Source organism: Triticum urartu, chromosome 1A (assembly GCF_056163025.1).
Source record: "Triticum urartu cultivar PI428250 chromosome 1A, HENAU_Tu73, whole genome shotgun sequence".
NCBI classification, from domain to species: Eukaryota; Viridiplantae; Streptophyta; class Magnoliopsida; order Poales; family Poaceae; genus Triticum; species Triticum urartu.
Genome location: NC_141873.1, coordinates 557,969,661 through 557,981,696, shown reverse-complemented (window position 1 = coordinate 557,981,696; position 12,036 = coordinate 557,969,661). Strand labels below are relative to the sequence as shown.

Here is a 12,036-nt window from a genome sequence, read left to right as displayed (position 1 = left end):
TGTATAAAAAAATATAGAATGGGCAGGAAAATGTAGACATGTGTTGAGAAAAGAAAAAGAGAAAAGTGTGTGTGTGGGGGGGGGGGGGGGCGGGGCTGACAAAAAAGCGAGTAAATTGGTGAAAACCGATCGGAAAACATATAAAACCAAAGAAAAACAAAAATAAATACACAAAAGAAAAACCAAAGAATGCAAGAATGTGGACAGCGAAAGCGAGCGAGCAAACCCACGAACGCGTGAAAATGGGCTGGCCAAGTATTGTATCACCCTGTAGGCGAGGCCTATTATATATCTGTAGGGGCGATACATACACATACCGTTGTTCGCACATCACTTGGGCTTCCACACAAATTCGTTTTTCGAGAGAGTTGGGAGCAACTGTTGGGGAGCGCTCCTTCGGAAGCTTCCCAACGATCACTTAGGGGTGGGAAGAGAGCGCACCTGCTGTCACGTGTTGCGCTTCATTCAGATTTTGCTTTTTTCATTTTTCCGCATACATTTTTGGTTTCTTTTAGTGGTTTGTGACCTTTTGGATTTCCACCGGTCTTAGTTTTTTTTAAATGACACGAAAAAACATGTTTTTTTCCAGGAGAGGCACTGTTTTGCTTCTGTGAGAGGCACGGTTTCACTTTCGCGAGAGGCATCACCATGCCTCTCGAAAACGAAAAAAAAAACATGTTCTTTTATTTTTTTCTTTCGCGAGAAGCACGGTTTTGCTTCCATGAGAGGTATGATTGTGCTTTCGCGAGAGGCACGCCTCTCGGAAACGAAAAATGTGTGTTTCTAGATCTTCTTTCACCTTATGTAATTTCGTTCATGAAAAAAGAGGCTCAAATTACGAAGCCCATAATTTAGCTAGGTTTGCATCCAGTTTAGATCAGGGGAGACACACATGGCTTGGTCTACCCCATAACACTCATTGTATTCCGATGATTATTAATGAATTTAGCTAGTGGATTGTGCTAAAAAAAGGGAAAACCATTCAAGCAGCTCAAAAAAATGTCCACACATTTGTAATGAAAAATTTCATGACACTTACCAACAATTTCACTAATTTATAAAAAATATTCGTGACATTTAAAAAATGGTGTACCATCCAACAAAAACTCGTTCAAAATTTGTTCATGAAATATAAAAATGTGCTCGCTCAATTTTTAAAACATGTTCGTGACTTATAAAAAGTGTTTGTTACCATTGAAAAATGATTTCAGCATTTGTAAAAATGTTCATGAAAATGTAAAAAATAGTTAGTGTAAATTTTGGAGAATTTTCACGGCATATGACAACATGTTCGCAACATATACAAAAAATTTCATGAAAATGTGAAAAATTGTCTACACATTTATTTTTGCAAGAAGTTCATGCCATACAAAAATGTTCACTCTTTTATTTTACAAAGAACATGAAAAGATAAAAAATAGCAGGAACGAAGAAAGATAAAAAAGTATAAAAATATGTAGAGAAAAAAATTGGAAAGAAAAAAAAGGATGCAAGCTTCCGAAAACCGCACGGAAGGTTCCCAAAAACCAGTCCCTACTGTACATAGAAGCTTCTCAAAATGGCACATGGAAGCTTCTCAAAACCGCTGTTGGGTTGGCCCACTTGAATGAGCTACGTAGGCGACCGCTCATTTCGTCTCGCAGTAAGCAAGATTCAACATTTGCTCGCTATGATATATAAATTATTAGGAAATCTTATGGTGGACTGTGGCCCACCCATCAATCCCTAGGTCTATCCCTTGAATCGATCTCTTATTTGTTTTTCTGCTCGGACACATGTCACTCCCATCTCTTCCCAAGCACGCACGTCGTCAGTTTTGTGAAAGATTCATCATTAATTTTTTTCAACAAAATTTTATTATCTCATCAGACAAACTTTCCCGATCCCAGGTAGAGATCAGTTGGGTTCTAGAACAAAGTAATGATGCTCACTCATGAGTGAATCTACCATTGATGCGACGCCTTATGTTAGACATTTTTTTATATGATGATTTTTTTAAAAATTTAAAATGGCATCTTAGATACCTTAGTTTGTGCTTTGCTCGGCCTTCAAGAGGTTTCTGGATCCACCACAGGTGTTTAGATAAGGTGCTAAGTGCACCAAAGAACTTATAAACTAAACTTCCTAATTCATGCATAGGTGCTTAGCTTTTTGTAGCTAAGTTTCCTTCATTTAATCGTTTAGCAACAAAAATTCCTCATGCATATGTGTTCCGCATAGATTTGCTCGCTTGACATCGTTGCTTCCTTGGGTCTAGATGCTCTCTCTTTTTCTTATTTTCTTTGTTACTTCAACTTGTTGCCTATGTGACATTCTTAGCACTATGGAGCGCTGAGAAAAGCCTAAAGCACATGTGGAAAAGAACTAGCTAACTGCCAAAAGTTTTTGTTTTGAGGGATGCGCTTGCATTACCAACCCCTAAGTGACATACCATGTGAACTGTGGTCGCGAATGGATTGGTACGAACATGTTCGCTTGCACGTATTCCACAACCATCATCTTTATCATCTACACGCGATTTCAACCAAGTTTCTCTTGGGATGGATGACAACCATAAAGGTTGCCTTTTTTGCCGTTGCCGCGCGTGATTAAAGACACTTTTGTTGTCATTGCCGGAGTGGGCTCCTTAGCAAGGCAAGAAGGACAAGGTCCAATATTTGTCCCTAAGCTCTTTAAAAAAAATCATGTTTAAGGAGTGATATGCAACTAGCAATGGATTTGTTGCTGTTGCGTGTGGTTAAAGATTGCCAGTGGAGTTTGGAAGAATAGTAGCCCTCCAAACACACTCACAGTTAGGAGCTTTTGTTTTCATCCGGTTTACATGGCTGGCATGATATTGCAAAAAAAATACATGGCTGGCATGAACACGCAACATTTACATACAACAACCATCACGTGAACATCCCACATGCCACAACCACCATCTCCTATAAGTAGGAGCCATCCAAGCCTAGTCTCAGCAATCCATCAACCAAAGCCTGTGTTCTGCAAGATAGCCTGCCAGCCATGGGAAGCAAGGGCCTCAAGGGTGTGATGGTGTGTTTACTCATACTGGGGTTGGTTCTGGAACAGGTGCAAGTAGAAGGCAAGAGTTGCTGCAAGAGCACCCTAGGAAGAAACTGCTACAACCTTTGCCGCGCCCGTGGTGCTCAGAAGTTATGCGCAAACGTTTGCAGGTGTAAACTCACAAGTGGCCTAAGCTGCCCTAAGGACTTCCCTAAATTGGTCCTTGAGTCCAACTCAGGTAAAGAGAATGAACTCCTTCTATTTTATATACTACCTCTTTTTTTAAAATAGAACAGATGTCATTCTGATAAGCATATAGTCAAGTTAAAATTTTCCTGGTTTTCTTACTAATATGATGAAGTATTTTGAATATGTTAGATGGCGTTAGATGATCAGATTTGTCATGAATAATTTTCCACGAGTTTTTTTTTCATAATTTTCTACCAACAAGTAATTGGAAAAATAACTAACAAGGAACGAATGATAGAGACCATGTGAATATCCAAAACATCAAGCATATTGTAACCGGGGAATTATTTGTTTCGAACAGGATTTTATTTACACGCTAGATATTTTAATTTGACAGATGAACCAGACACCATGGAGTACTGCAACTTGGGATGTAGGTCTTCCCTATGTGACTACATGGTCAACGCAGGTAAATAAAATTCATCTTGTATTTGCATTCCTGTAAACTAATTGAAAAGGCGAGTTCCTGACACATAACATGCTATTTGGGCACCAGCTGCTGACGATGAAGAGATGAAACTCTATGTGGAACAGTGTGGTGATGCTTGTGTCAATTTCTGTAACGTTGATGCTGGCCTCACATCCCTTGATGCGTAATGATGCGTATCCATGGTCTGAGATTTCACAGGGCAAGGTCGTGTCTCACCTTTGCGTTCAATAAAATTGGATCCCATCGAGAGTATCCAAACCAGTGTGTCACCCTGTGTTATGTGTGTGTATTTCCATTCCTTGTTCGAATAAAAGTCATCATGTTGGATGCCATGTTGCATTGTTGCTGCCCTGATGTACTACCATGACTGAGATATAATGGTATATGTTGTATCATTTGCCTATGGATATAAACTCCGTCTGGGAGGCGCCAGTGCTGCGTTGCGGTGGTTGCTCGCGCGCCGGCTCAAAGGGCTCAGATCGGGGCGGCGCCCGATCTGCTGCTCCGTCTTTGGAGGTGACCTCTTGGGGTCGGTGATGGCACAGCTGCACTTCTCCCTCTACGGGACGACATAGACGCGGCGATGGGTGTGGCAGTGCGGCGCGTGCGAGTGGTAGCATAGTGGTGTTGTTGGTGGGCGTCGTTGGCGTGCTTTGGTCGCGGACGCGAGGTGGTTGCTGCATTGTGGCTTCAAGAGTCCTCATAGTAGTGGTGGTGGTGGTGCCGACACCTATGCAGGCAGCCCTTCATGGTGTTGTGGAGGCCACGGCGTTTCTTTTTCCTTTTGGTTTGGTTCGTCGTTGTTGATGTTCGCAGGGGCCAGGCCCTTACCTTGGATCAGAGGTGGCGAGGCATAAGACTCTGGGCGAAAGCCTCGTTCTTTGTCGGTGGTCGTTGCCGGTGGTGGTGGCGCCCATGGGCGTCCTCCTCCTCTTGGAGATATTGTCGAAGAGTACTTCTTCACACTGATATGTGGCTGGTCGGCGATGAGTGGTATCGGAGGCTAATGGCTAGGATTGATCTATCCCAATGTTTGGCAGGGCGGTCATGCGCAGGTATGTGCGAAAGCTTATTGATTGGCGCGGGTCGATGCCGGTGACGGCGGTGTCCTCGGGCATTGTCTTTCCTTCTTGAAGTCGTCTTCAAAGAACTTGCTTACTATCGCTCCGGATTGTGGTCATGTTAGGTGGTGTTGGCATGTTTGTGTTCGTGTCGGTGTTGGTTCATGTTGGTTTTGAGCCTTGTTTTTCTTTTAAACCGGTCAACTCTGTATTAGTTCTCTCTTAATGAAATCGATAGAGCTCCTGCCTTGCTTGTAAAAAATGGAAGTAGTCTACGATGGTGCATTTAGTGGACGTGTAAACAAGGTAGGATTGTTCTTTGTAAAAGATAGTATTACCGGTTTTAAAAGTTTAGAATGCAATTTGTCTGGTTTTAAAGTTGAAGGATTAAATCTAGAGTTAAAGGGCGAAAAGTATATTTTTCTCTTAAAATAATATGATTAGTGTAGGAAAAAAAAACAAAGCTCTAGTTGAGATGTCATATAAAGCCACATATCTGCACACGAAAAACTTCCCGCGGCAAGCGTGATCAGCAATCTACAAATCTTGCACACCAAAAACCAACGTGACATTGGACACACGTTGTTTGATATACATCGCCAGCTCAAACCTCAAAGGCATGCACATGTGTACAGCAAAGAGATGTGTTTCTGGCATGCACGTATCGTTCCCAGCAACAACAAAAAAAGGTATTTCGGCGACATATAACACGGCACCCCCCCTCTATTCCCATGCACGCGTGTCATTTTGATAAAAAATGTATTTTGTCCAAACCCCGCCCCATAGTTGCATGCTGGGACAAAATAGGACCAGCTAGAGTGAAATCGGGTTTTAAAGTTTCAAAAAAATATAAACAAAATGTGGTTGTGCCAGAAATACATTAGTACTTTATTGTGTGTGTAGTTCACGTCAAAACGTATTTCATCGTATATATTTTTTATAGAAATGCAGTGAAAAAACGCGCAGGCTTGCACGTAACATCCTACTGGATAGCTTCGCGCAGGTCACAGCATTGTCACCGCCGTCGTCGTCATCGGCTCCGGCCAACTTTGTCCGCGCGCCATCGATCCAACTTTTTGCCCCGTGTGGGAGAAGAAACTATGGCCCCGGTGTGCTTTGGTTTCACTTGCAACAACCAGTACTCATCTACACACTCCCACGACCATCATCTCCTAGTATAAAAATCCCTACCAGGAGCCATGGAACTCACTCTAGTCTCATCCGTCCTTCAACCAAAAGCCCCCATCAATACTTGTGCCTTCTGCAAGATAGCCCGGCAGCCATAGCCATGGGAGGAGGCCAAAAGGGTCTGGAGAGTGCGATCGTGTGCCTACTCGTGCTGGGGCTGGTCCTGGAGCAGGTGCAAGTAGAGGGCGTGGATTGCGGCGCAAACCCCTTCAAAGTGGCCTGCTTCAATTCTTGCCTTCTCGGTCCTAGTACAGTGTTCCAGTGCGCAGACTTCTGTGCTTGTCGAGTCCCCGCTAACTTGGCCTCTGCACGCAGCTCCGGTAAAGACAGACAACTCGCTACTTCTAATTTATATACTATCTCCTTTTCAAAGTAGATGTGGTTGTGATCCTAAAAAAGTGTAATGTCAAATTATAAAATTCCAAGTTTACCTATTAATTTAATAAACTATTCTGTATTTGTTAGTTGATATTTGTATGATCAGATTTGACATGAATAATGTTTCCGCTATATTAAGAAGTTTCTACCAGAAAATAGTTGTGAAAATAGCTAATACAGAATAAATGGTAGAGGCCATGCCAATACACAAAACATCGACATATTGTAACTGAGGAATTGTTTATCTCGGATCTACTTCGTTTTGGCAGATGAACCAAACGCCATTGAGTATTGCAGCTTGGGATGTAGGTCTTCCGTGTGTGACAATGTGATCAACACAGGTAAATAAAATCCATCTGAGTATTTTTATATTTCATTTGTACATGCAAACTAATTGAAAAGTTAGTTCTTGACGCATACTATCCTATTTTGGCACCAGCTGACAACACCGAAGAGATGAAACTCTATGTGAAACGCTGCGGGGATGCTTGTGACAGTTTCTGTAAGGGGGATACTCTCTTGGCATCCCTTGATGACTAATAATGCATATGCTTGGTCTATGATTTCACAGGCCAAAGTTATGTCACACCATCGTGTTCAATAAAAAACAGGATCCCATTGAGAGTATCCAAACCAGTGTGTCAGTTTGTTTATGTGCTTGTGTGTATTTTCTTCTGTTGCTCCAATAAAAGATATCATGGTGGTGTCATATTGATGCCTGCCTGATGTACTGCCATGATTGAGATATAATAATATATGTTGTATCGTTTTTCTATGGATATAAACTCTATGAGCATATGCCTCACGTAATATTCTTTGGTCTTTGATTTATTTATTTTAGGCCTGACCTCAAGTTGTTTGATGTCTGTGATGTAAACCATGAAATGAATCTTGTTTTCCCCATTTTCAGTGAACACTTCTCTGCAGTATTCTGTTGATATGCCGAGGGTTACCTCCTTTTCGAAGAGGAAAATATTTAGTTGATATTTATGGCATTGATCAAACAAGTCCAGGCTACTACTTCAGATGAAACCGCCCATTTTCTGCAATATTCAAGGACATGTTCGACGCATAGAAGTAACTGCCCTAGTCCCTAGTCAGATGCATGTGTCTAGAAGTCCTCCGTATTTTCATCATGTCTCCATCTACCATTAGCCGATAACTAGTCGCTTGCGCTTAAATGGGCGAACACTTTTGATATATATTTATCCAAAAGCTTGTATAAATTAGAATTGTTGGGGAAAAAAGATGTTCTATGAGTTTAACAATTTTTTAAATACATGATTAACATTATTTTAAATGTACAAGTTTTTATATCTATATTTTTTTGTATACATGAAGAGAATAAATTGTAGAAGTTTAAATTTTTTAATACATGATTAACATTTTTTCAAATACATGTTTTGATATCTACTTTGTGCCAGACACATTGTACATTTTTCGTATACAGCTGAAACATTTATTTTATATATGTTTAACATTTCTCAAATACATGATTAACATTTTTTTCAAACATGTGTTTTTGAACATTGTTGTTCGCATATGTATTAAACAGTTTTTCAATTACGCGTTGAACATTTTTTTCAAATGCTATCACCATTTTCTAAAAGTTGCACAAACATTTTTTAACACTGCACAAATTTTTTCAAAAAATATATTTTAATGTCTACATTTTTCATACACCATCTATATTTTTTATATACATCATAAAAATATACACGTTTAACATTTTTTCATATATATGTTTTGATGTTTAATTTGTTTCCATACATGTTGTATATTTTACCTATACATTAGAAGCATTTTTCTATACATGTTTTGAATAAGAAATTATACTAGCATCGGGTTTCTCAACATAATTCAAACTTGGCTTTATGTTTTTGAAACCAAAATAGTTAGGACATACATGTCTCATTTGAGACCAAATGTAAGCTAAGTATAGAACAAGCAAATCCATCCATTTATATATTTTTTTTTAAATAAACCAATCGGGACAACTTTGATTGCAATAATAAGTCACTATCGGCCACTCTAAATGCACAACATGTTGACCGATATGCTTTGTAACAATCTTATTGCTAACAATTAAATTACCTTTCTTCGTTGGTCTCTCAAGATTGTTTATAAGGATTTTTTTTCTAATAGATGCATCAACAACAAAGTTATGACCAAATCTTAATATAGGTCATTACTTGCTAGACACCTCTTCAAATAGGTTGGGAGAGCATAATGATTGCATGACTTGAAAAATATCTTGCTCTGCTTTTGGATGACCCCCAACACCTTGTCTTCATCTTTTTCTTGATTGTTTGCATATTTACTTTGAAGATCTTTGTCAACTAAACTTTGTTCGGCTACTTGTTGTTGTCATTGAAGCTCGTCAACTTCTATGGCATGAAACTTATAAGGCAAGAAGTAGGTTTCATTAACTTTAGAAAAAAAATCAAGCATGACTGTTTTGTTATGTTTTCCATGCCCTTTCTCAATAATGCTTGCCTCTTTGGATTTGATGGATTTAGAATATATACTACTTAATTCGGCTTTTTCAGCCGAAGCATTTTCACGTTCCGAATCCTTCTTTTCATTGATTCTACTAAGTCGCAATGCTTCTTTTATTCGAGTCAATTTTTTTTTCTCTTTGTTCCTGGCCCACGACCGAGTCCGCGAGCAGCCCACGGTCCGATGTCTTGGACAGTGGCACTACTTAGCGACTCATCAATTGATGTGTGCGGTCTGTGCCATCTTGGGTATATCGGTGTGGATTGGACATGGGAGAAAAAGGTGACGGGTGGATACTTCTGTAGGGTGCGGCTGGATAGGGCACTGGCTACTGCTAGCTGGAGCTCCTTGTTCCCTTTCGCTTCTGTGAGACATCTTGTGGCTGAAAAATCTGATCATTCACCAATTATCCTTTTTAATGATTTGGATGCAGCAAATAGGAGGATTGCTTTGGACAAACCGTTCCGCTATGAACAAATGTGGGAAACTCATGATGAATACTTCCCGATGCTTGAGCAGGTGTGGGCATCGTTAGGCAAGGCCGAGACGGTTCAAGATACCAGTTTGAAATTACATGCCCTGGCCTCGGCTTTGGCTGCATGGGGCAAGCACACTTTTGGTCAGGTGAGGAGTGAACTTAGAAGTTTGAAGAAAAAACTTGAGGAGCTAAGGTCTGAACCTAATAGGCAGGGGCCTTCCTATGAGGAGTTGAAAGTGCAAAACAGAATAATAGAGTTGAATTTCCGCGGAGAGATTATGTGGCGCCAACGTTCGCGCATACAGTGGCTTGCGGAGGGTGACGACAATACAAAGTTTTTTCACCAAAAGGCGTCTATGAGGAAAATAAAAAATAGAATCAGTGAGCTTCCGAGGGAGGATGGCACATTATGCAGAGATGAAAAGGAATTGGGCAGCATGGTGACCGAATTCTACAAGAATTTATATGCATCTGAAGGCACTGTTGGGATGGAGGAAGTGTTATCCCACATTCCTTGTAAAGTCAGTACTGAGATGAATGACATGCTTAATGCACCATATAAAGCTAGTGAAGTAAAGGAGGCCCTATTCCAAATGTATCCAACAAAGGCACTGGGACCGGATGGTTTTCCGGCGCATTTCTTTCAGCGGAATTGGAGTGTTTGCGGTGATGAGGTTACCGAGATGGTATTGCGTGTTCTCAATGGGCTAGATTCTCCGGAGGTTATAAATAAAACGTTCATCGTTCTTATCCCTAAGGTAAAAAACCCAACCTCTTTGGTCCAATTTCGACCGATTAGTTTGTGCAACGTAATCTTCAAGATTATTTCTAAAGTTCATTCTAACCGGCTGAAAAAGATTTTACCGGAGATTATTTCCCAAGAGCAATCCGCTTTCGTTCCTGGCAGACTCATTACTGACAATGTTATAGCTGCATATGAATGCCTTCACTTCATGAAGAGATCAAGGAGTAAGAAAAATTCACATTGTGCATTGAAGCTTGACATGATGAAAGCATATGATAGGGTTGAGTGGAACTACCTTGAAGCTGTTATGCTAAAAATTGGCTTGCATCCATCTTGGGTTCGTAAAGTTATGCAATGCGTGAATACAGTTTCCTTCTCAGTTTTGCTGAATGGTGGTCGACTGGAGGAGTTTAAACCCACCAAGGGCATCCGCCAAGGTGACCCGATCTCTCCGTATCTCTTCTTGCTAGCGGCAGAAGGTTTCTCGTGTTTGTTGAACTCCAAGGGTGAGAATGAAAATGTGAGGGGGGTAGTTGTCGCTCCTACGGCTCCTCCCGTCAATCATTTACTTTTTGCGGATGACAGTTTACTCATGTTGAAAGCAAATGATATCGCTGCTACTATCATCCGAGATACAGTGCAGCAGTACTGTGATGCTTCAGGCCAAATAGTTAATTTAACCAAGTCTTCTATCTTTTTTGGGAAGGGTTGCCCGGAGGCTACAAGGAATTCTATTAAATCCATTCTTACTGTTCCAAATGAGTCTTTAAATGAACGGTACCTTGGCTTACCGTCAGATGTGGGAAGGAGCAAGAATGGATCATTTAAGTACATAAAAGACAGAATGTGGGCAAAAGTTCAGGGCTGGATTGAGAAGTGTATGGCTTCATCTGGGAAGGAAATTTTAATAAAAGCAATCGCTCAGGCGATCCCCACTTACTCCATGTCATGCTTCTTGCTACCCCGGGGCCTTTGCAATCAGATGAATACTATGTTGAGGAATTTTTTTGGGGGGAGTAAAGATGGAAATAGAAAAACAACCTGGGTCTCTTGGGAGGATCTCACTATGCCCAAGTACATGGGTGGTCTGGGATTTCGGGACACTGAGCTCTTTAACCTCGCGATGTTGGCAAAACAAGGATGGAGAATACTCCAGGAACCTAGTTCGTTGAGTGCTAGAATTTTGAAGGCAAAGTATTTCCCATCTTCAGACTTGTTGCAAGCAGAAATTGGATCACAACCGTCACAAGTATGGAGAGCTGTTTATGCGGGCTTGGAAGTTTTGAAACAAGGGCTCATACGACGGATCGGTGATGGTGGATCAACGCACGTGTGGAACCAAAACTAGATTCCAAGGAACAATATGCTGCGGGCTTTGCACCCAATCTCTGATGTTCCTCCGGTTTTGGTTGCAGAACTAATTGATGTACCCTCCAGAAAGTGGGATCGGGCTGCTGTTTACCAGCACATGAATGTCATTGATGCTGAAGTTGTGTTAAATATTCCGCTGTGCACTTCTGCTTCAGAGGATTGGTGGGCGTGGCACTATGAGCGTTTAGGTATTTTCTCGGTACGGTCTGCGTACCGCCTGCTGGTCGATACGAAGAGGCGAAGGGAGGATTGGCTATACCACCATGGAAGTATGTCAGATATGGCATCAAAACAGAAACAATGGCAGAAACTATGGAAAGCAAATGTCCCAGGGAAGATAAATTTTTTTTCTTGGAGATTAGCTCGGAACTCTATCCCGACTGGTGCAGTATTAAAACAGAGGCATATAGCTGATTCAGAGACCTGTTTTCTTTGCAATGCCGAAGTGGACAGCTGGCGCCATGCACTAATTGATTGCCGCATGTCAAAATGTGTCTGGGCACTAGTTGATGAGGACATAGTTGAGCATATGATTGCATGCCAATTCGATGATGCAAGGCTGTGGCTTACGGAGATGCAAGAATCAACGAGTGAACAAGTTTTTGCGAAGATTCTTGTGACACTCTGGGCA

The 12,036-nt window shown here is 41.1% G+C and overlaps 2 protein-coding genes across 2 annotated transcripts; both read left to right on the top strand.

Moving 5' to 3' along the window:
- The first annotated feature begins 2,958 nt into the window (after positions 1-2,958).
- On the top strand, positions 2,959-4,017 carry LOC125550503 (purothionin A-1). Its single transcript, XM_048713511.2, has 3 exons — positions 2,959-3,244; positions 3,593-3,664; positions 3,752-4,017. Exons 1-3 carry the CDS (start codon positions 3,007-3,009, stop codon positions 3,850-3,852), a joined length of 411 nt encoding a protein of 136 aa, XP_048569468.2. The 5' UTR covers positions 2,959-3,006; the 3' UTR covers positions 3,853-4,017.
- A 1,931-nt stretch (positions 4,018-5,948) lies between these two features.
- LOC125550504 (type-5 thionin) lies at positions 5,949-7,087 on the top strand. The gene is made up of 3 exons (XM_048713512.2): positions 5,949-6,254; positions 6,582-6,653; positions 6,752-7,087. Exons 1-3 carry the CDS (start codon positions 6,035-6,037, stop codon positions 6,850-6,852), a joined length of 393 nt encoding a protein of 130 aa, XP_048569469.1. The 5' UTR covers positions 5,949-6,034; the 3' UTR covers positions 6,853-7,087.
- Positions 7,088-12,036: the final 4,949 nt, after the last annotated feature.